The sequence below is a fragment of the Plutella xylostella genome, chromosome 16 (assembly GCF_932276165.1).
Source record: "Plutella xylostella chromosome 16, ilPluXylo3.1, whole genome shotgun sequence".
NCBI lineage: Eukaryota > Metazoa > Arthropoda > Insecta > Lepidoptera > Plutellidae > Plutella > Plutella xylostella.
In genome coordinates, this window is record NC_063996.1 from 3,252,412 (window position 1) to 3,276,595 (window position 24,184).

At 41.2% G+C, this 24,184-nt stretch overlaps 3 protein-coding genes across 5 annotated transcripts; 1 reads left to right on the top strand and 2 right to left on the bottom strand.

Moving 5' to 3' along the window:
• Positions 1-78: 78 nt before the first annotated feature.
• LOC105394213 (leucine-zipper-like transcriptional regulator 1) lies at positions 79-22,857 on the top strand. Of its 3 annotated transcripts, XM_048626397.1 has the most exons (17): positions 79-416; positions 493-643; positions 1,009-1,180; positions 1,773-1,909; positions 2,385-2,499; positions 2,984-3,150; positions 4,147-4,317; positions 8,142-8,283; positions 10,568-10,731; positions 12,251-12,423; positions 12,863-13,058; positions 13,331-13,479; positions 19,108-19,304; positions 19,931-20,057; positions 20,800-20,885; positions 21,248-21,319; positions 21,941-22,857. In XM_048626397.1, exons 2-17 carry the CDS (start codon positions 501-503, stop codon positions 22,112-22,114), a joined length of 2,385 nt encoding a protein of 794 aa, XP_048482354.1. In that variant the 5' UTR covers positions 79-416; positions 493-500; the 3' UTR covers positions 22,115-22,857. The 3 variants fall into 3 exon arrangements, with proteins under 3 accessions (XP_048482354.1, XP_048482353.1, XP_048482355.1); XM_048626396.1 differs by lacking the exon at positions 21,248-21,319 and having other exon boundaries at positions 20,800-20,957; XM_048626398.1 differs by lacking the exons at positions 19,108-19,304; positions 19,931-20,057; positions 20,800-20,885; positions 21,248-21,319; positions 21,941-22,857 and adding an exon at positions 18,362-18,660.
• Positions 13,794-14,800, bottom strand: LOC105394212 (3-oxoacyl-[acyl-carrier-protein] reductase FabG). Its single transcript, XM_011566079.3, has one exon. It carries the CDS (start codon positions 14,639-14,641, stop codon positions 13,862-13,864), a length of 780 nt encoding a protein of 259 aa, XP_011564381.3. The 5' UTR covers positions 14,642-14,800; the 3' UTR covers positions 13,794-13,861.
• LOC105394211 (cytochrome b-c1 complex subunit 9) lies at positions 22,808-24,090 on the bottom strand. The gene is made up of 2 exons (XM_011566077.3): positions 23,860-24,090; positions 22,808-22,910 (listed from the first exon to the last, which is right to left on the bottom strand). Exons 1-2 carry the CDS (start codon positions 23,998-24,000, stop codon positions 22,872-22,874), a joined length of 180 nt encoding a protein of 59 aa, XP_011564379.1. The 5' UTR covers positions 24,001-24,090; the 3' UTR covers positions 22,808-22,871.
• Positions 24,091-24,184: the final 94 nt, after the last annotated feature.

Sequence of the window (24,184 nt, forward strand, 5' to 3'; positions counted from 1 at the left end):
ACATCGAGTTAATCTGTGAATTTTATTTCTGTCAGCTGTCAATCTGTCATGGTTAACTCGTGCGTGTGTGACTGTGTGTGACTGTGACGTGTGTGAGTGTGTGTCAATGTGTGTATTCCCTTATTTTGTTGATACTGAAAATAGATAAAATAAGTGTAGGAAAACAATATTTATGTTTTGTATTGTGCTAAAAGTGAAAAAATAACTTGGATGCTCAACAAGTCAAACTTTAAAGCGTGTAGTTTCATAAATTATGTTGCCTTAAAATCATATTTCCCTTTGTCTTCTATTCCCATAATTCTGTCGAAGTTTATTTTGAGATTTCCTACTAAATGTTCACCTATTTTTCGAGCGGTTATTGCCCTCGGTCGTTCTTTTATGATCCCACTGTTTTATCCAAGGATTATATGTATTTGGTATGTATTATTCAAAGAATTGGCTATGTATGTTCCTACTGAATGCAATATAAAGTTTATTATTTTTCTTTTCAAGCTACAGAAATGCAGCACCCTAATAAGATAATAACAGAACAGCTGAGAAACCCAAGTGAACTGGATATAAATTTAAAAATGGAGTTTGGACCTTTTGAACCTGTCCACAAATGGAAACGCTTGTCCGAGTGCTATGAATTTGTTGGTGCGAGGTGAGTCTATGTATTTTAAAATAAATTATGCTAAAATACGAGAGAATGGGAAAAGAATACTTACTTAAACAAAAACACATATTAGTAATGTTTACATTCCAATTATTTTTTTCTGTAGCATGGAAACTACCCCATTATAATAAATCAAAATAGGTATTAGTAATTTAAAAAAAATGTGATGTGATTATTATAAAATGTGCAGTACTTAGATGTAAGATACTTAAAAACCATTAATAATCTATTCTGTTCTATCTCTGTGCGGGTGTAGGTACACCTGCACCTTGATCAACCTTTGTGCATATCCCTAAGGTCTAAACTACCTGATTAAGTACCTCCTAATCACTGAAACCTAACTTCCTCCCCAGGAGAAGTAAACACACGGCCGTGGCGTACAAAGACGCCATCTATGTGTTTGGTGGAGACAACGGCAAGTCCATGCTGAACGACCTGATCCGGTTTGACATCAAGGAGAAGTCGTGGACGCGGACCGGCTGCATGGGCACCCCGCCCGCGCCGCGGTATCACCATTCTGCTGTGGTAAGTACCATATAAACTTAGCATTGGTAGCAATTCTGGAGGCACAATTTTTTTGGACCAATCATAAAGTCTAATTTTGAACCTTTTAGTTGACATTGCTAAATGTAAAACCTGTGACTTTAGAAGACTTTATAATCGATTACGTTGTAACAATTTATATTAGGAAGCGCCAGATAATTATGCAATAAATAAATGGCGGTTCTTTCTCTGCTCATATTATTATAATAATAATTATTAAGCTTATAAGTATTGTATACTAACTAGTTTTAAGTCTTTTTTTGAAAAGATGGCTCAGGAGTTTCTTGCCTCCCTTCTTCTCCTTAGACAGAAAGAGCCCCCCTTATCCGAACGGAGAGTAGTTTGTAAAAAATGACGTTCATCAGAAAATTTTACATTTGTACGATGAATAAAAAAAATTACTTTGACTTTGACTTTGACTGTGCGCTTTATGCAACCACTTCAGCTTTCGGCCAAAACTTCACTACCACTAGAGTTTTGACCGAAATTAATAAATATGTGGGGACTTCTCACACAGGGCCTTCCATTAGCTACGGTGCCGTCCGTAATGATTGCACATTGGTTTATTCCCCAGGTATACAAGTCGTCGATGTTCGTGTTCGGCGGCTACACGGGCGACATCCTCGCCAACTCGAACCTCACCAACAAGAACGACCTGTTCGAGTACAAGTTCCACAGCGCGCAGTGGGTGCAGTGGAAGTTCACTGGACAGTGAGTTTTACCCTTCAAGTTTTACTACACCAGGGGGATGTCAGAGTACGCTATTGGCTTTCTAGAATGGAACCTTGGACCACAGCTAATTTCGTGTGCTAATTCTAAATGGGCAGGTCGATCGATCTCCCTTCACCTTTCTAAGAGCACGATTGTACTTAAAAAAAAAACACGCACTCACGCCTTGTACTAATGTACTCCCTTCCGGGGTAGGCACAGGTGCATTGCTGCACCCGCTTTTCGCCAGAGTGTTATGTTGGATTGTACTTAAATTCCTTATTAATATCCAGTTCATTAGTACATAAATGCCACGATTATAATTGACGACCTCTAAAACGAGAGGATGAATTCTTATACATTACCTACCCCACCACGACTGCTCCTAAAAAAACTGTTTGTATGTGTATATGCAGAGAGCTGGTGCAAGCCTGTAAGCAGTTTTACTCCTCCTTAAAATAATAATTCCTCCTTGCAGAGAGCCGGTGCCTCGCTCGGCGCACGGCGCGGCGGTGTACGACGACAAGCTGTGGATCTTCGCCGGGTACGACGGCAACGCGCGCCTCAACGACATGTGGACTGTCAACCTCACTGTGAGTTGTGACCAGAAGGGCTAGCACGGGGCGCAATTAAGACGTGACAAAGTTCTCCGTCGCGCTCGCTCTTGAGGCTGCGAGATGCAAAACATATGTCACGTCTTAAATGCGCCCCCTACTAGCCTTTCTGATTATGATTGATTGGTGAGGTGCATGAAAAGGGAAGTACGGTCAGGCGCAGAGAAACCTGACGCTCCTCTCATAGTAACAATGCATCTGAGTGGGGCCTCAACAGTCTGCGACTCACTTATCCATATAGCTTGACACGCCAAGAAGATCTATTAAAGGATCACCACCTGTATATAGGACTCTCCTTATTAAACAAAAGTCAATAGCAAAGTAAAGACACATGAATATACTTTTAGATACCTAATAATCGTCACTCTGCTAGGGCCATAATTCTTCTATTCCATTATCAATTTTAACCACGATTTTTTACCACTTCTTCCTATAATAATTCCCCTCTCTCTCACTCTCACAGGGAGAAAAAGTGGTATCCTGGGAGAAAGTCCCAGCCCAAGGCCGAAGCCCGCCGACATGTTGCAACTTCCCGGTGGCGGTCGCGCGCGGCAGCATGTTCGTGTTCAGCGGGCAGAGCGGCGCCAAGATCACCAACGCACTGTTCCACTTCCACTTTGAGAGCAGGACGTGAGTTGGGAAACTTGATTTAGCGCCATCTATTGAATAGGATTTTAAACACCAATTCAGCGCCATCTATATTTCTACATGCGCAACTTTTGGTTCATGATAAAAAAGGGCAGCATGTTCGTGTTCAGCGGACAGAGCGGCGCCAAGATCACCAACGCGCTCTTCCACTTCCACTTCGAGAGCCGGACGTGAGTTGGGATAAATGATTTAGCGCCATCTATGGTTCTTAGAGGTAAAACATCGATTCAGCGCCATCTATATTTCTACATGCGCAACTTTTGCTTAATTATTCCACAACGGCAGCATAATATGTTCGTGTTCAGCGGACAGAGCGGCGCCAAGATCACCAACGCACTGTTCCACTTCCACTTCGAGAGCCGGCCGTGAGTGGTTTTGAAAAAAATCTGTACAGCGCCATCTATGTTTCATCAAACGCGGCTGCGTGCGTAACTATTTCCAGTTAATTCCGCTACGCTCCACTAGATGGACCAGCGAACGATGGGCAGAAGATACGGCCACGCCATACGAACGCAAGAAATCAAACAAAAGGAAACCTTTCACGTAAATGTAAAATAATTTCCCCGAGCGCCACCTCAACGGTTGCTTAGTTCTATAATTCTCCGCCTGATGTAACCAATTTACTATAACATGCCATCTATGTTTTCTTCCGCGCAACTTTCCCTACTTAATTTGCCATTCTCCCCGCTAGATGGACCCGGCCGGCTGTAAGATGCCGTCGGCGCCGGCGTTAGCTCATGAAAGACACTTTTTGCCTTTTATCATAAAACGCCATCTATGTTTCCTCAAGCGCAACTTTAGTTCCCTGTCTCTCCGCTAGATGGACCCGCGTGTGCACGGAGCACCTGCTGCGCTGCGCGGGCCCGGCGCCGTGATGTTAGATCATGGAAGACACTTTTGCCTTTTACTATAAAATGCCATCTATCTTTCCTCAACGCAACTTTACTCTCCCACTTAGTTCCCCACTCTCCCCGCTAGATGGACCCGCGTGTGCACGGAGCACCTGCTGCGCTGCGCGGGCCCGGCGCCGGCGCGGCGCTACGGACACGTGATGCTGGCTCACGGGCGACATCTGTACGTGTTTGGAGGCGCCGCCGACAATACGTTGCCTAACGATCTGCACTGCTATGATCTTGATACTCAGATGTGGTGAGTTGCTGTGTGAGATATTAGAATGACTAGTTTTATTTTGTAAACCTATGTTAATTTCTCTCCCTCCCCAAAATATGATCGCTTTGGCAAGAGCGTTATGATTTTATTTGTTATTTCTGATCATCGGATGATGATCTAGGCAGATGCCAAGAATCGGGGACTGTTGGATGTAGAGGCACACCATAACGCTCTTTCCACTTTCTTCCCTATCCACCCACTACCGTTTATGTATCTAAGATCGTCGGTCTAATAGTCTGAAGGGTGTCCCTTGTGTACTCCAGCGATTCTTCGCCATACATTACCATCCCTCTTTACTTTCCAAATTTGAAGTGCTATGTGAAATGCTGGAAGCTGCCGCGCAAGATCGGCAGAAGTGGAAATCCTTTTTTCGAGCCCTATGTCCATGATGAGGGATAACAGGATTACATCATCATCATCATGTGAAATGCTAAATGAAAACCTTTGCACAGTCTGTTTTAGCGTATACCTACTCAACCTTTAGCGGTTCATATAACTAATATTTCAGTTCTTTGTAAGGTTTTTAATACAAATACAAAATACAAAATACAAAAATTGTTTATTGTCTTAACAAAGATTTCTTAATAACTAGTAATTTGAAGCCTCCTTTTAGGCGTTGGAAACGCCTGTGCCAGGAGACTCCGCTCTTCCTGTATATCATCTAGTTTAAACTTAAGCGTTTATTACTGATTAACAATTTTTGGTTTTGCATGCAATAGATTAAAAATTAAAAATAAAAATAAAAATTAAAAATAACAATTCAGAATGTGTACGCAATTGATTAATTATAAATATAAAAGTACCTGCGTGGAGTGTGCGCGTGTGTGTGTGTGTTTGTGCGTGTGTGTGTGTGAGTGTGTGTGTGTGAAGGTGTGTAATTGTGTATCAGTTGAGTGTGCTTAATTGTCACTGTAAGTGTAATATTACGACAATTCCGATAAAAGTTCCTCTGTTTCCGTATAATTAAGTTTAGCTAGCCACTCGCTTACAGAAATTTTGCATTCTTTGTATGTTTTGTCCGCGATGTCCAGCTGTTTGTTGAACCTATTATATAGTTGGGCAGAACGTGTTTGGAATTGTATACTGGCAAATTTAGTTTTAGTACTTGGGACGATGGCAATTTTATGTTTCCGTCTTTTTAGTTTGAGGGTTGCATTAGGTTTTACTATTTTATGATATTTTAAAATGGTGTGTGTTATGAAAAGTTTTCTGACAGACTGGAGACCGCACTCCTCGTATAGTTTTTCAGTGGAATAGCGTCTTTTTTTAAACATCATAACTTTTAATAACGATCGCTGAGCCCTTTCCACTTCTAGGAAACGTGTTTTAAAAGTTCCACCCCATATAGGGATACAGTAGGAAATTACGGATTGTACCAGAGCTACGTAAATACTATTCAATATTTCCTTTGACGCAACATGTCTTAAGTTCCTAAACATCCATATAAATTTCCTTATTCTACTGCTAATGTACTCAATTTGTGGATACCAAGAAAGGCGCTGGTCTATCATCACACCAAGATATTTGGTTTTATTTACTTTGGAGATTATAGGACAGCCACAGTCAGTGCTCTGTTCATGACAGTTATGTATTTTAATTTTATAATTTGCAGGTGGTTGGTACTTATCATAAATGCTAAAGCATATGAAATTAGTTTTCTCTGTATTGAGACTTAGAAGGTTTAATTCTAACCAAAGAGATACCTGTCTCATACCTCTTTCAGCTGATTCCTTAGCTTCCCCCCAAGTATCTCCAGAGAAGACAATCGCTGTGTCATCAGCATACGAGAAAATTTTGGCACTGGCAATATTCATATTGCAAAGATCGTTGATATAGATCAGAAATAAGGTTGGTCCTAAGACACTTCCTTGTGGTACGCCGTATGACACACCAATGTCCTCACTATAACAATCACCTATTTTCACCCTTTGTACTCTGTTTGATAGGTAGTCTTTGAAAATTGAAAGTTGGGGGCCACGAATTCCAGTTATTTCGAGTTTCTTCAGGAGGATGGGGATAGATACGGTATCAAAGGCTTTACGAAGGTCTATGAACACAGTGAGGCATTTTTTTCCTTTGTCGACTTGTTCTGTAACAAGTTGAGTTAAGGACAATACTGCGTCATCTGTGGAGATATTTTTTCTAAAACCAAATTGACTCTCAGATATTATTTCAAAGGAATTTAAATAGTTTATTAGTCTATTATTTAAAAGTTTTTCCAATATTTTTGAAACTACAGTTAAAACAGAAATAGGCCGATAATTGCTTATGTCATTTTTATCCCCACCCTTATATATTGGAGTTATATTAGAGCGCTTTAGGGGAGCTGGAAAAATGCCTTGTTCAAAACATAGGTTAGCCAGATGAACTATTATAGGAGTAACCTCGTGTATAGCGTGTTTTATGAATTTAGTTGTGATGTTATCCCAACCAGGCGCGCTTTCTGTTTTCAGGCTCGTTATAATGGTATACACTTCTTCAGGGTCGCTATCTAAGAGGGCAAAGCAATGGGGCTGCGTAGGAATATTGCTTAAAATTTTGTTTAGTTCTTCATTTGGTGACGACAAGTGTGTTTGAATACTATTCGCAAGCTTTTGTCCAATCTGTGCAAAGTATGTATTTATGTAATCAGCTGATTCGGTAGGAGATGATTTTAGTAAAGTTAGTTCAGAGTTAGAGTTTTTAGGTTTGTTATTATAAGTTATATTTTTAATATTTTTCCAAAGTTGCTTATTATTTTTAGTCGATGCGGCAAGTAATTTTTTTTCGTAATTTCTTTTTAGTTTTTTTATGAGTGAGTTACAGTAATTTCTATATCGGGTGAATGTTATCTTTTTAATTTCATTATATTTATCATTACGGTATTGTTTTTGTAGATGGTTTCGGTTTTTAATACATCTTAAAATGCCAATTGTAATCCAAGGTTTAATTACGCGTTTACTTTTTGGAATTTTTACTGTAGTGGTGTTTAGTTCTATGGAGTCCATTAATTTATTTATGAGGCAATCAGTGACTAAGTTCGGGTCACTACTGAAAAGCAATTCAGCAAGGTTTTGTTCCTGTAAGTGCTTTAGGGCACTCTCGAAATTAGTCATAGATTTGTTTCTAGGTGCAACAAAACAGTTATTTTTTAGTTTGCATAAAGATAGAAAAGTTGTTAAATGATCTGTGATCGTGGTATTTATTATTGCAATATAAGCTGACGTCTTTTTTTTATTAATTTTTATCATAAAGTGATCCAAACAACTAGTTTCTCTTGTTGGTAGCAAATGTCCAGGTAGAATACCATACATAGATAACGCATTCAGGTAATAAATTCTGTTATTATATTCTAGCGACGTTTCTACAACTTTCGGTTTGATATTTATATTAATATCACCGGCAATTATAATATTTTTTTGCGATTTTAAGGAATCCAGATGGTTGCATAGTGAATCTGTGAATTTTTCCGTGTTAGTGTTTGATGGAGAACGGTAAATACATAATACAATATTATTAATTATATCAACCTGTAGGCAGGATGCCTGACTTAGCCTTATCTCCTTTACGTTGCACTTAAGATGCGACTTAACATAGACAACCACACCGTCATTTTGGTTTAGGTTATGCTTAGTTTCAAAAGACAAGTAATTTGGTAAGATTGGTATAGGTTTATTAAGGCTAAGGCGGCATTCGGTTAAAATAATTAGGTCAGATTCGAACTTAAATTCAGATATATTAACTAAAAAATCATCGAAGTTGCAGTATATGCAGTATATGTTTTTACTACCAAAGAGACTAAGGGGTGTCCCACATATCCCCAGGTCGGTGGTGCAGCCGGCCCCCGAGTCGTGCGTGCCGGTGGGACGCCTCTTCCACGCGGGGGCCGTGGTGGGGGACGCCATGTACATATTCGGGGGGACTGTGGATAATAATGTGCGGAGTGGCGAGCTGTTCCGGTTTCAGGTGGGTTTTAAACTTTGTTACAATGTTTATAAAATTGAACCTTATTCTTCATTATCGTCAGCCCGTTATAGTATAGTATACCAGGATCTCACCTTACACACACACAGCCTTTACATGAAAGTTGGATGAGTTCTCTATAACTTCATTTTACAACTTCTATGAAGAAAGAAACAATATGGAAATAGCGGCCGTTCCAAAGTTGGTAATAGGAAGCAATATAACTAGACCTACTGTTCAGTTGGCAAATAGGTTTCAATGATGTCTATGAAACCTATTTGCCAACTGAACACTATACCGGAATCTGTATCTCGGTATTAAGATTTCTTACATGTTAATAACCTTTCTTTGTATACAAATAAACATTGCTTCTACTACCAGCGATCCGATCATAAGGCTACCAAGCCTTTTCACCTACAACAATTGGCCATGCTAACTTTCTGAACAAGAATGAAATGCTTAAAACCGTTTCGAGGAATATGCTTTCTGTACAATTTCTAGTTATCAGATTTTAAATTAAGTCTCTATTTTTTTAATTATTTAATAAAAACCATAAAAACTAATAACCTTCATTTGCCCTTTAAATTTTTTGTAAATTAGGATTTATGCACAAAATGCATTTGCCAATTAACAAAGTACTCTGGGGCATTTGCCTACAAAAAAACAGTTAATGTCAAACTCAAACGTCAAAGCGTGTGTTTATTTATCTTTGCCATTTGTTACAGAGAGGTTAGAAGTAGAAAAATTTATTTAATTTATAAATGAGCAAAGTAGAAGGAAAGAGAAGGTCTGGAAGGAGGAAATTGACGTAGCTGTGCAATATCAAAGAGTGGACCGGTGTAAAAACCGTGGAAGAAATATTTAAACTAGCCAAGAATACAGAGCGCTGCAAAGAGCTGACTTCCAATGGTGGAGAGGCACTACAAGAAGAAGATTTATTTTCTACCTTGTTTTAAACTCTACTACGAATAAATAATAAACCAGCGGATACTACGATGGCAACAAGATCGGTTCATTTCGAAAAAGCTGACTCTCGAAATTTGCCCCAAGCTTAACCCCTCGGCTGTCGACCAACCTTTATAAGGTGGACAATAAATAGCTCACATATTATGTCCCGCCTTCTCTAAAGGTGTTACTGGTCTGCCGTATTTAAGTGAGCGATATTGCCTATATGAACTATATTTATATTGCTCACTACCTCAACTAAGTGTAAAAAAACGACAAGGATGGCATATAACCTATCGGCTGTTAAATCGGCTGCCAAACGACCTTTATATCCTTATAAAACCTGGTGCTCGATTCGCCTCAGTAATTCAAACATTATTAAATAGTAAAAATTATCAACGAAGCGTATTATTTTAATTTATTAGTGTAATATAAATAATATTTTCTACTAGTTTTGCTGTACCTCCTGTCCCTCCTTTTGTACATTTATTTCTTATTTTTGTGCAATAAAGAATTAAATAAATTTTGAATTACATATTATATTATCCTAACTGGGTTCCCCTCATCTTCCCTAATCTTTATTGACCAAATCTCGTTTCGCATAACTCGTATGGTCTAAACTTTTTTGGCCGAATCATCACTTACTTAACCATTGACTTATATATTACTAGCGTAAGGACAGGCCCTAGAAAATGGCACACTCGCGTTGGCCCTAAAATCTCATTAATAGGTCATCATTTGTATGAATTAGGGCTAGCGCGCGGGTGTCATTTTCTTTTGACAAAACGTTCTGACGGGCGTATCTTTCCTTTTGAAATCGTTGAACTTAACCTAACTTAATCTTGTTTCTCGTGATATTATCTAAATAAATAATATATTAAGTAGGTATGTAGTATATATACAAATTGTGGTATTTTTCTCCTACATCCTGAAAATAACGATATTGAAGGATGAAATATGAAAAATGGCCGCCGACAGGTGAGGGGTTAACAATGTTATGATTTTAGAGTTAGATGACAATGACATTCTACCTCACTGTTGCCTCACTGACGTTAAGAGACACTTGCTTGTTTTTTTGTGGCGCAGGCAAGGATAAATTCTATTCTGCATATGTAATGTTATGTGACGTCATACATACATTCAGCCGGCCAAATTTGAAATAAATATTAAAAATAGTTGTAATGAATAAAATACAAAAATAACGAAATTAGTTCCTTAAAATGGTCTATATTTTCAAAATAAATTATAAAAAATACATATCATAAATTGGTAGCATGGCCAATTAGATTGTGCCTTAATTCACGGGCATTATGCTTATATCTACAACAAATTTCCACTACAGTTATCAGACTACCCGCGCTGCACGCTGCACGACGACTTCGGCGGCATCCTGCGCTCGCAGCAGTTCTGTGACGTCACGCTGCTGCTGGGCAGTGCGGAGGCGCCCGCGCCCGCGCACCAGGCGCTGCTGGCCGCCCGCTCGCACTACCTGCGGGACAAGATACTGTGAGTACTGCCGGAGAGACCGGATACTGTGAGTACTGCCGGAGAGACCGGATACTGTGAGTACTGCCAGAGTGACAGGATACTGTGAGTACTGCCAGAGTGACTAGATACTGTGAGTACTGCCGGAGAGACTAGATACTGTGAGTACTGCCGGAGAGACAGGGTACTGTGAGTACTGCCGGAGAGACAGGATACTGTGAGTACTGCCGGAGAGACTAGATACTGTGAGTACTGCCAGAGTGACAGGATACTGTGAGTACTGCCAGAGTGACTAGATACTGTGAGTACTGCCGGAGAGACTAGATACTGTGAGTACTGCCGGAGAGACAGGATACTGTGAGTACTGCCAGAGAGACCGGATACTGTGAGTACTGCCAGAGTGACAGGATACTGTGAGTACTGCCAGAGTGACTAGATACTGTGAGTACTGCCGGAGAGACTAGATACTGTGAGTACTGCCGGAGAGACAGGATACTGTGAGTACTGCCGGAGAGACAGGATACTGTGAGTACTGCCGGAGAGACTAGATACTGTGAGTACTGCCAGAGTGGCAGGATACTGTGAGTACTGCCAGAGTGACTAGATACTGTGAGTACTGCCGGAGAGACTAGATACTGTGAGTACTGCCGGAGAGACAGGATACTGTGAGTACTGCCGGAGAGACCGGATACTGTGAGTACTGCCAGAGTGACAGGATACTGTGAGTACTGCCAGAGTGACTAGATACTGTTAGTACTGCCGGAGAGACTAGATACTGTGAGTACTGCCGGAGAGACAGGATACTGTGAGTACTGCCGGAGAGACAGGATACTGTAAGTACTGCCGGAGAGACTAGATACTGTGAGTACTGCCAGAGTGACAGGATACTGTGAGTACTGCCAGAGTGACTAGATACTGTGAGTACTGCCGGAGAGACTAGATACTGTGAGTACTGCCGGAGAGACAGGATACTGTGAGTACTGCCGGAGAGACAGGATACTGTGAGTACTGCCGGAGAGACTAGATACTGTGAGTACTGCCGGAGAGTCAGGATACTGTGAGTACTGCCAGAGATACAAGATACAGTTCTGTGACGTCACGCTACTGCCCAGGCGCTGCTGGCCGCCCGGTCGCACTACCTGCGGGACAAGATTCTGTGAGTACTGCTAGAGAGACTAGATACTGTAAGTACTGCCAGAGAGATACTAGGACTTGTCATGGCATGAGTACCATTGGGTACCTTTACATCTTCTGCTATAGGAGAATGACATAAACTGTGCTAGTTTTCGGTGCCCAACAGTAGCGTAGGCCCTAATCCAAACCGAGACCTTCAGCTAATCAGACAGCTACAAAGACATAATAAACGTCACACACAACAAATTTATCAAACATAATAATATTCATAATATATCTCAAGGATCTGTAAAGTGTATTTTATCAGAATAAACTTTCAATTAATTCCTATAATTCACCCTAAGATTCACCGTTTTCTCATAAGCCTCTAACTCCAAATAACAATACATCCCTCCCAAACCCCCAGAGAAGCCCGAGAAGAGCAAGCAAAGCGCATAGCCTCAGGTGAAGAGACCCCCCAGCCGTACTGCGCCGGCGCGCCGCCCTCCATCGTGGTCAAACTGCCTGAAGCCACGCCGGAGGCTTTCAAGATGGTGCTCAACTATATTTATACGGATAGGATCGATCCTACTGAGAAAGGTGAGGTTTAGTTTAACTTTTGGTTTACTTGGTGTCTTGCGAGCCAAACGAAGGCTTGTTAGGTTTTCCCGTGGGAATTGAGGGATAAATAGTAGCACATGTATTGATCTAGGGTTTCTGCTCACTTTATGACCAATTATAAAATATAAATCTCATCATCATCACGACCCATTACGTCCCCACTGCTGGGGCACGGGTCTCCTTCCAATATAAATCTAAAAAGGAAAATTTCAAATGAAAAAAGAATCATCCAAATTGGTTTACCCAGTCAATAGTTTTGAAGTTGGTGCTTAACAAGCTTTATAATCTCTGTTCTAAAGTCATAAATAAGTATTTAAAAATCAATCGAACAGACCACCCCATATTCCATATTCTTAATAAATTCAAAAAAAGAAAACGGAACAGGAATCCTGACAATACTATTTTTCTACATCCACAGACGAGAACCCCGCCTCGCCAGCCACAGTTCTACTAGTCATGGAGGTGCTACGCCTCGCGCTCAGGTTGAATATTCCGAGGCTGCGTTGTCTATGCGCCAGGTTCCTCAAGGCTAATCTGTGTTACAGCAATGTGTTGCCAGCCTTACACGCGGCGCATCATGCACAGTTGCATTGTATAAAGGAGTACTGTTTAAGGTATGCAACATATTTGAGAATAATCTATTATCTAACGTTATAATGTTGGAGCCATAGAAATAGTCGCTACTGTTAAGATAGTACGTTTGTCAACTTCGGTCCTCTTAAGAGCTAGTCTAGTAGTGTGTTGTGGAGAAATACTGAGCGTGTACCGCGACTGGCATTTGCTCGGGGTGTCCGCTCAACGCAGCTTAGGGACTAACTCAACCCTCATCATTGCTGCGTTCTAAAATTTAAATACACACAATTCAATGAATTGCCACCCCCACCAGATTCGTGGTAAAAGACTACAACTTCACGCCCATCGTGATGTCGGCGGAGTTCGAGAACATGGAGCGCGGGCTGATGGTGGAGCTGATCCGCCGCCGCCAGCAGCCGCCGCCCAAGCACCCGCCCCACGACCCCGACGTCGAGATACAAGGTGACACACACATACACACACACACACACACACACACGCGGTGGGTGACACACACACACACACGCGGTGGGTGACACACACACTAACTGCCAGTTTCAATAACTCTATCTATCGATAACTGGTAGTTACTTTCATACGATTTTGACATAATCAAAAGTAACAATCTGTCAAAATCGTATGAAAGTAACTACCAGTTATAGATAGATAGAGTTATAGAAACTGGCAGTTAGTGACACAAACAACAAACACATACAAGATGATACACATATACTAGGCACACTAGGTGACAGACACACAAAAATAAAAACATCTTAAATTGGTCTTACCAATTTTATTACGATAAAACACATACACAACAAATCTTGTGACCTTTATTTATAAATTAAGGTGTCTTAATCTTAACCAACTTCCCGTTATCAACAACAAAACTGGCCCCGGTGATGCCCCTGGCCTTATCACTGGCCAGAAACACCGTCATATCGGCTATTTCTTCCGGCTCGCAGATTCTCCCCAAAGCTGTCAGTTTACCCGAACGTTCCCAAAAACCGACCGCCTCCTCTCTCGACAACCCAATATTATCCGCAAAGTCAGTCCTAACCGGCCCAGGGTTGACACTGTTGACTCTTACGCCTTTCGAAGCCAATTCTGCAGCAATGCACCTTGTGAAGTGATCTACAGCAGCTTTCGAAACGTAGTATGTGATATGGCTAGGGTGGTCTGGCATCTTTAAGGCGGCTATACTGGATATATTCACGATGTTGCCACTAGATTTGATGAGGTGTGGAGCAGCTAAGTTTGTCAAACGGAAGATTGCGCGTAGGTTCGTGTCGAAAGTCTGGTCGTAAGCTTCCATGATGTTGTCGTCAAGAATGCTGGCGAATCGCATTAGACCTGCGTTGTTAACTAAGACATTGATGCCTCCAAATTGTTTCACTGTTGTATCCACGGCTCGGATCAAATCTTCGTCTTTTGTTACATCAGCTACCATCACTAAAGGAACCTGGCCGTTTTCAGCGCATTGTGAGACGGTTATCGCGAGTTTTTCCTGGTTGCGACCAATAATCGCTACGTTAACCCCTTCCTTGGCAAAAGCTATGGCGGTAGCGGCCCCGATTCCTGAACTAGCACCAGTAATGAGCACTGTTTTGTTTTTGAAGCTCATTCTTTAAACTATGAACCTTCTCTCGATAAAGTTTGAAAGCGTCTGTGTTACACAATATTGCACAAAGGAAAAAGAGCTCGTTCTATTATCTAAATTATCTTAATTACTATCAGTGACTGGAGCGTTTTATTTGCGCAATTGTTGTCGGTAATTATTCTCAATTGGTTTAAGAGATACGGTTTTTGATTCTGTATTTGTGACATGAGACATTTAAATGAAAATGTAGATACAGATAGATTTACACACTTATAGCCCGGTAGTCTCATTTGGCTAAATCGTGTAATAAATTAAAATTGATATCAAGTCATTATTTGTGTTTACAAAAAAAAAACCGGCCAAGTGCGAGTCGGGCTCGCGCACAAAGGGTTCCGTAGCTTAAATCAACCTATCTCAAAAACTATAAGAGATACTTTGATCAAACCAAAAATCGTTGAAAGAGTTAATTAGCATGCATCACCTCTATTTTTTTTAGAATTTTATACCCCGTAGTTATAAAAATAGAGGGGGGGGGACATACTTTTTACGACTTTGAGAGCTGATATCTCAAAAACCGTTCACTTTAAGAAAAATGTTTTTTAGAAAACTTTATATCATTTTAAAAGACCTTTCCATTGATACCCCACACGGGTATGTACATCGAAAAAAAAAATTTCATCCCTCAGTTACATGTATGGGGGGCCCCACCCCCAATTATTTTTTTTACTATTTAGTGTCATATTTTTGTAGCGGTTCATACAACACATATTCCCATCAAATTTCATCACTGTAGTACTTATAGTTTCCGAGTAAATCGGCTGTGACAGACGGACAGACGGACAGACGGACAGACGGACATGACGAAACTATAAGGGTTCCGTTTTTGCCATTTTGGCTACGGAACCCTAAAAACTGTGTATAAAGGTAGCATTCGGTACTTCGGCGACCGCGACGAGCGACTGCGACCATCGACTGCGCGACCATGGTCGCCTGTTGCGAGGGGACTTCTACCCTTCGTAAATAAACGATGTGTCTATGTCTTTCGGATGTCAGCGACGACGCGACATCGCCAGTCTTCCCGCAGTCGGTTGTGTTCTATTATAACTGTAATTAACTCATCAGGGGAATATTCTTTAAGTGCTTCACAAGATCACACTGTATATGCCTACATGATATGTAGATAATGGAGTATTTATCTTTCCTTGTCTACAGACAGATATTGGTAATGTACATAGTTCATTGAAGTAGTCAAAAGTGCATAGATAAGTACAGTTCCCCAAAATTGATAATGCACATAGAAATCTTCGTCATTGTTCGGCAACGGTCGTATTCCCGAGCGTTAGAAAACTATTATGTATTTAGAGTGGTTAAGTGCATTTTCTTCATGAAATTTTAGTAGAATTATGTAATTGGTGCTAAAAGAGATAATTGATTTATCAGTAACGAAACTTGATTCGATAATTCATAATATTCCATAATATTAAAATTTACTTCGAAAATGTTACAGTAGGTACTTTTCAAGTGTCTTACTGAAGCTGATGTAAAGATGGATGAAAGAAGGTTTGAATAACACAAGGTTTATATTATAAGGAGAAATGGATTTCAAACAAAGGTTTATATAAAAAAAATGAAATCTCAGTTCAAAAGTATTTACAGCACTGATTATTTCACATTAATAAAAATGTTTACAGTAAAATCTCAGTTCAAAAGTATTTACAGCGCTGATCATTCACAATAATATTACAATTACAAACTTGGTCTTTTGGGTGTGGCTTTATTGGCAAAGTGAAGTCTATCAATGTGACGCATATTTTATTCTTAAATGTGCCTCATAATATGGCATCGTCAAAAATAATTAAAGTTGAAATTAAATTCACATTTGAAAAAAATAACAAGAACGATGTGTAATTGCAGCTCTTTATAATTCCACAAAAGTAATATTGATCTTGACCTTGAGACCCTTGACTGATCGGTGACAGCCACCGACCGCCCAAATTGTTTTCGATTATGTGTCACATGATATTGACTACTATTTCTTTCGAACAAGGATCAAAATGCAAGTGCTTTGTTTAAGGCACTGATTCGGGTGTTTCCGGGAATACGACAGTTTGCGAAGATTTGCATGCGCATTATTAATATGGGAGAACTGTACATTAGTTTGTTTGAAAAGCGTACTTTGTTGTTGCCCCCATTCTTTACAAAAAACTGCAGTTTCCCTGCGGACCCAGATTTTATGATGAAGCGAAGGGCGCGAGAAAAGTAAGCTCATGATTTTCATGTAAGTATAACATAAAGGCTTATAGTTAACTTGTTATGCATCTCAGGTTCAACCCTAGGACAAGATAGGGGCGCGGAGCTCATTGCTCGATGTTAAACACTATAGCTGTATCTACTAGGTTTCTTCACCGTTGTAATACGATTAGTCACTCTGATTAGATCGCATTGTAATTTTTTTTTATAGGTTTCTGCGCCGCACATACCTTAGTTTTCCTTCTTATATTAGTAAATAATGATGCAGTATTGTACCTAATAGCACGTTAACCCCAGGTACAACCCTGGAACAAGACATGGCGGTTCTAGCCAGCGGTTTCGGCGGTGACGTCACGGGCGTGGGCGCGCTGAGTGACGTCACTGTGCGTGGGCGGCGCACCGCTGCTTGACACTAGGGCTGTATCTACTAGGTTTTATCACCGTGGTGATACGAGTAGTCAGTCAGATAAGCGTAGGATTCACAGAAGCCAGTCTACCGAACGCCGCACCTCAAATATTCCGCCCCCCTTTGACAGTCAAAAGGTTCTTTCCCGTAGTTTTCCCCCTGGTTGAAGAAGTGTGTGCCTTCAAGCAGTAATACCTAATACTACTACTTAACCCCAGGCACAACCCTGGAGCAAGACATGGCGGTGCTAGCCAGCAGCCTGGGCGGTGACGTCACGGGCGTGGGCGCGCTGAGTGACGTCACGCTGTGCGTGGGCGCGGCGCTCATTGCTCGATGCTAAACACTATATAGGGCTGTATCTACTAGGTTTTGTCACCGTTGGTGATACGATTAGTCAGTCAGATTAGCGTGAGTAGCAGCATGACGGCGATAGAAACTAATCTACCGAACGCCTCACCTCAAAAGATTTCGCCTAGTAATTTTCAGTCAATTGGTTTTGTCCGCTACGAAGCGTATGCTTCCGCAATTTTATTGTGTGTGCTCCACCAGTATGTTTAAAGTACTTTACTTGCATCTCAGGTACAACCCTGGAGCAAGACATGGCGGTGCTAGCCAGCAGCCTGGGCGGTGACGTCACGGGCGTGGGCGCGCTGAGTGACGTCACGCTGTGCGTGGGCGGGGCGCGGCGCACTGCTGCCTAACGATAGTGCTATATTTAGGACTGTATCTTATAGGTTTCGTTACCTAGATTAGTCAGTCAGATTAGCGTGTTGCAGGATGGCAGCGACTGAAGCTAATCTACCTCAAAGATTTCGTCTCGTAATTTTAATAGTCAATAGGTTTTGTCCGCAACTTATCGAGTGCTTTCGTACAAGTGCAGGTATGTGCTCAAACAGTACTTTAGGTAACTAATAGTTAACACTTCGTCATTTATTTATTTATTTATTTATTTTATTTATTTATTTACACACACACATTGTAACATAACAGGAACACAAAACCCAAATCGTTACAATATTAATTTAACATATAGCACTCACTTTCATACTTCTCTCTAACATTCCCTTACATACATACAGTCATCCCAGGTACAAGTCTAGAGCAAGACATGGCGGTGCTAGCCAGCAGCCTGGGCGGTGACGTCACGGGCGTGGGCGCGCTGAGTGACGTCACGCTGTGCGTGGGCGGGGCACCGCTGCTTGACACTAGGGCTGTATATACTAGGCGTTATCACAGTCAGATAAGCGTAGGATTGACAGAAGCCAGTCTACCGAACGCCGGACCTCAAATATTCCTCCCCCCTTTGACAGTCAAAAGATGCTTTCCAGTAGTTTTCCCCCTGGTTGAAGAAGTGTGTGCCTTCAAGCAGTAAAACCTAATACTACTTCTTAATCTGCTCAGTTTTGTCCGCAACGAATCGGTCAACAAGTATTGTAGGTACCTCATAGCTTGCTTATATTCAAAGTTAATCTACTTAACCCCAGGTACAAGTCTAGAGCAAGACATGGCGGTGCTAGCCAGCAGCCTGGGCGGTGACGTCACGGGCGTGGGCGCGCTGAGTGACGTCACACTGTGCGTGGGCGGGGCACTGTGCTCATTGCTCGATGCTAGACATTAGGATATTAGGTTTTGTCACTGTGGTGAAGCGATTAGTCAGTCAGATTAACGTGTTGCAGGATGGCGGCGATTGAAGCTAATCTGCCTAACGCCACACCGCAAAGATTTCGCATCGTAATTTTGTCAGTTAAAAGGTTTTGTCCGCAACGAATCGTGTGCTTCCGCAAAAGTGTATGTGTTCAAACAGTATTGCAACTAATAGTTAACACTTCTTCAGGTACAACCCTGGAGCAAGACATGGCGGTGCTAGCCAGCAGCCTGGGCGGTGACGCCACGGGCGTGGGCGCGCTGAGTGACGTCACGCTGTGCGTGGGCGGGGCGCGGCGGGCGGCTCACCGCTCCGTGCTGGCAGCCAGGGCAACGTACTTCGAGGCCATGTTCAGGTCGTTCTCGCCGCCGGATAATATTGTTAATGTGAGTACTTATAAAGTTTATTTTTAATCTCAGATACTTCTTCTTCTATCGTGTAAGTGCACTAGGCTAACTTCTTCCAGTTTATGCTTAGTACTTTTGGTTTGCAGCAATTGGTTTCACGCAGATACTAAATTGACGGTTCATCAACAGTCGAATGTCCCGAGATAAAGTGACGTACGTTTATCGTTCTCTTCGCAGGACAATCGACTGTTGATGAACCGTTCAGAGAGTACATGAGATAAAAAAACAGACTATAGTTATAGCCTTGAATTAGATATAGGCATTTCATTGTAAATATATGTAGGTAGGTACACAAACATAAATCTCGGGAGAACTCAACGAGTTGCACGCCTGTTTTTCAGAAACGATCTTCGGAATTTATGTACAAGCAAAACATTGTGAGGCAACCTGACGCTGCTATTTCTAGAAAACTTAGAACACGTTTGCTAGAAATAGCAGCATCAGGTTTGCTTTTGTTAGTTATAATTCTTTACAATCGTACTTACATATTGTTGTAGTCTTTAGAGCAAAACTTGTTGAGAATGACCCCCTGAGTCACCCCCTTTCGGCTTAGTATACACTTTTTGCAACATCCTGTATAGTATAGCCTATGCTTACATTTGCAGATACAAATCTGCGACACGGTGCCCTCCGAGGAGGCGTTCGACTCGCTGCTGCGGTACATCTACTACGGGGACACCAACATGCCCACTGAAGACTCGCTCTACTTGTTCCAGGCTCCTATTTATTATGGTAATAATATGTATCATCATCAACATCAGCCTTCTATCGCCCACTGTTGGGTATAGGCCTCCTTATTTGTACGCCAATTCTTCCGGTCCTGTGCCGCTCTGATCCACTGCTTCCCTGCAACCTTGCAGATGTCATCGGACCATCTAGCAGGTGGTCTGCCAACCGCTCTTCGTCCGTCTCTAGGCCACCATTCTGTGACCGCCTTTGTCCACCTTCCGTCCTCCCGACGAGCCAAGTGTCCCGCCCACTCCCATTTCAGTTCGAACTGAACATAATATGTATAATTATGTTTATTTCTAGACTAATCTAAAATTAGGATGTAAGACGGGAAAATAGAGGTAGGTACTACAAAATCTTATTTAGGTACAGTAAGAGGCAGAGAAATCTGACCCCACTCAGAAGCATTGTTACTATGAGAGGAAGGTCAGGTTTCTCTGCACCTGACCGTACTAGGCTATCAATCAGAGAGAAAGAGAGATTTCATAAATATTTCGCTGTCGAGACCTTTTCTCCGCTCGCTCCGCTTTAAGCTTTAACTACATACCTACCTACCAATTTTCACCGCTCCGCTGCTTCGCTCTACTCTGGTGGATAGTGTAGTTATGGGGGTCCAATTTTTGTGTAGGGTGACTGCGGCACATAAAGATGCAAATTATACCGTACCATTATCATTATCGATTCATACCTAATAGAAGTAGTTTCAACTACTTCGCCATCTCCACTAATCCTATCTCTCCCCCAGGCTTCACCAACAACCGGCTGCAAGTGTTCTGCGCGCACAACCTGCAGAGCAACGTGTCGGCCGAGAACGTGCTCGCGATCTTCGAGGCGGCGGACCGCATGCGCGCGCCCGACATCAAGCAGTACGCGCTCGAGATGATCGTGCACAACTTCGCGCAGGTCTCTACTTTATTTCGCTATGACGGACGACGGTCGAATGGCGTAGTGGTTAGTGGCCCTGACTGCTATGCCGAAGGTCCCGGGTTCGATTCCAGGCTGGGGCAGATATTTGTACTCGGGTCTTGATATTTATATTTAATATGTATCTATCTATGTATTTGTGTAGATATATCAGCTGTCCCTGATACCCATAACACAGGCTCTGCCTAGCTTGGGGTCGGGTGGCCGTGTGTGAGATGTCCCCACATATATATACCTATTTACCACACTATTGTATATGAATCTTCGAGGCGGCGGACCGCATGCGCGCGCCCGACATCAAGCAGTACGCGCTCGAGATGATCGTGCACAACTTCGCGCAGGTCACTACACTATTCTCTAAATAAAGTCCTCGAAATATAAGAGGCCCGTTTGGACGGCTACAAAATGTATAGGATGACAGCTGGTGACAATTATCTGATTAATCTAACTCTTAAAAAATATACTTACGCAAAGTATTTTTTAACTTTGCCGTTGAATAATAAGCCAGATTATGTGTCTTTTCATCAAGTAAATCAAGAGTAAATAGCAAATTTGTGTATCTGTCCAAACGGGTCTATTATATTTCGACGACTGTAGATACTACGTTATTGTACATGATTGTTGGAGGCGGCCGACATCAAGCAGTACGCGCTCGAGATGATCGTGCACAACTTCGCGCAGGTCATTATTTTATTACTGCTCAAGAAACCGTTTCATAGACATAAACACCACGTTTATTTACCTATTCACGTTTCTTACAAATGGTTTTGTTGCTATTAATATAAGTGGTGACTATGACAAATCTACATACCGAGATAATATGAATCTGCCAATGGAAAAAAAAGTAAATTAACTCCGTTGCTGTAGCTCGCAAAATACATTAATCTCACAGTGAATATTTTCAGTGGCTTTCGCTAAACACAACTATCTTCTCCTGACTAATTATTTTTTTCTCCTACCAGGTGGCGCGGCAAGAGGCGATGCGTCACCTCGCGCAGCCTCTCCTAGTCGACATCGTGACGTCACTAGCCGACGAGGCGCGCTACGAGTCGCCCCTGCCCCTCGCGCCGCGCGCCCTCCCCCCCTCCGCCTCCGCCGACGCCCTGGCTGATGAAGACAGGAGGGGGAAGACCTAGAGACGCGCCCCGCGCCGCCGCCGCTGCGCACGGACTGTCTCTAACTAGCTAGGGATGGACTATATCCCATTCCACGGGGAAAGACATCTATTACAAACAAAAACTGAATGTAAAAAGGTTTCTGCCAGATGTCTTTCCCCATGGAATGGATATAAAAGGTGTAATGTGGGTGGCCGGCGCAAGGACTGGTTGTTGAAAGTCTGTGGTGGGATTGCGTAAGCCTCAACAAGGACAAGCCTTTTTAACTTTTGATGGCTTATGCTATGAAGGCTGTTCAAATTCAGATGTAACTAATTTGTTACTGTAAAATGACACAGATAAGATGATAAGTGCAATGTGAATCTATCATGTGAAATGAACATGTTTTTGACTGAAGTATGTATACATGTACAAGTAATTGATCAAGAAAAGGTGCAATATGTGACTAATTAGAACCTTCCCTAATTTAGTATTCAAGTCAATGTGCTGAAGGGAATTCTTATGACTGCATTTATGTATGTGGGTTTTATAATAGAGAGAATTATGCATATGTGAATATCCCGTATGATAAACACATACTATTGTTGATTTATGTTTATGACAGAGTCTACTTGTTTAGGATCAGTATTATAATTGAATGTTTTAGATTATACTAGTCATAGAAATATTAATATTAAGCTTGTATTGGATTGTAAATAAAATTAAACACCAATGTAAACTGAAGATAATTTAATCATTTTAATAATTATACTAATTTAAATAATGAATGGTTTTTGTTTTACTGTTCATACTTGTGCTTGATGTCCTTCCATAGTTTCTGAAAACAAACAACATTTATTTGGTCAGAAATTGAGATACTATTCATAATTTCATAATATATGTGGATAACGAAATAATATGAAATGGTGGTTTACTCATGCTATCCCATTTGTATGAATAACATACTCCTATGCCTACTAAACTTATGTAACATAATTATTAAGCCATGTTCATATTGTTTCTTTATCAGCAGGGGTAGGATTCACAATACATAATTAAATTTGTTGCTTTGTCATTGTCTGTTAACAATAATAGGTTGTATCAGATCAGTATTATGACCTTTTAGAAACTGTTATCCACTTTATATTGGAATGATTTCAAGACACTGGCAAAAAATTAATTAATGAGCTTAGTGCCAATTTCACCATTCTCGGTTATCTAACCGACAGGGATTGATTTCCTCCCTGGTTATGCTCTAACAGAGAATGGTGAAATTGACACTTAACCTGCTAAAAACTATATGCTAAATTTGCAAATTCAGCAGTTATTACCGTAGCTGCTATTAGTATTGCATTCAAAATATGAGAAGGCTATGAAAATGGCTTGATGCCTTGGATTTGTTCTATGTTTTTTTGTATTTACAGCGAAGGTCAACCTAACCTCAAATAGTTAGGAAAAAACGTAAACTTAGTGCATAAAAATAGCAACTTAAATGAAATGAAAAAATGAAAATGAAAAATAGTAATTAATATGTTACTGTCTTAAAACAGCTTATTTTGTTTAAATAAATATCATGATGCCCGTAGTTTATAGAAAAGGAAAAATCATAAAAGTATGTGCAATAGCAAAAGCTGACTTGTACTACCTACATTTTGGTGTAAATCCGGTCTGTTATCATTTTACAGTACCAAATTACTGTAACGCCCATTAAATATATTCAACAGTACACAAATATACTACTTAAGTGAACGAAAGGACAATATTTGGTAAAATTACATAATACTTACTCCTTTGTTGAGGGTCTCGAAAATGGCTACAGATCCCACTTCAAAGGTTCTTTCAAAGAAGAAAGCTCCAGCGACACCAGCGAGGACGAATGTTGATGTCCTCTTGAAGATCACACGGTTCAAAGTAGTCCACAACGACATTTTCGTAATTTTCTAAATAGAAATTCGTACGATTCGTCTCGTCTCCTCGATTTTCAATGCAATTGATTTTCCACTTTTGACTACTTTTGAGTCTTTTGACAGTGACACTGACGTGTACACAGACCAATTACAGATAAAGCGAGCGATCCGTTCACTTTACAGAACTACTACTTGTAGTAGCCTA

Bases quoted from the DNA above. Each gene is read 5' to 3' on its own strand.
- LOC105394213 (XM_048626396.1), top strand. From the start codon at position 501: ATGCAGCACCCTAATAAGATAATAACAGAACAGCTGAGAAACCCAAGT. The intron at 1,910-2,384 runs GTGAGTTTTACC...TCCTCCTTGCAG, and splicing joins CAGTGGAAGTTCACTGGACA to AGAGCCGGTGCCTCGCTCGG. The intron at 4,318-8,141 runs GTGAGTTGCTGT...ACATATCCCCAG, and splicing joins GATCTTGATACTCAGATGTG to GTCGGTGGTGCAGCCGGCCC.
- LOC105394212 (XM_011566079.3), bottom strand. From the start codon at position 14,641: ATGAGCTTCAAAAACAAAACAGTGCTCATTACTGGTGCTAGTTCAGGA.
- LOC105394211 (XM_011566077.3), bottom strand. From the start codon at position 24,000: ATGTCGTTGTGGACTACTTTGAACCGTGTGATCTTCAAGAGGACATCA. The intron at 22,911-23,859 runs GTAAGTATTATG...GTTTGTTTTCAG, and splicing joins TCGAGACCCTCAACAAAGGA to AAACTATGGAAGGACATCAA.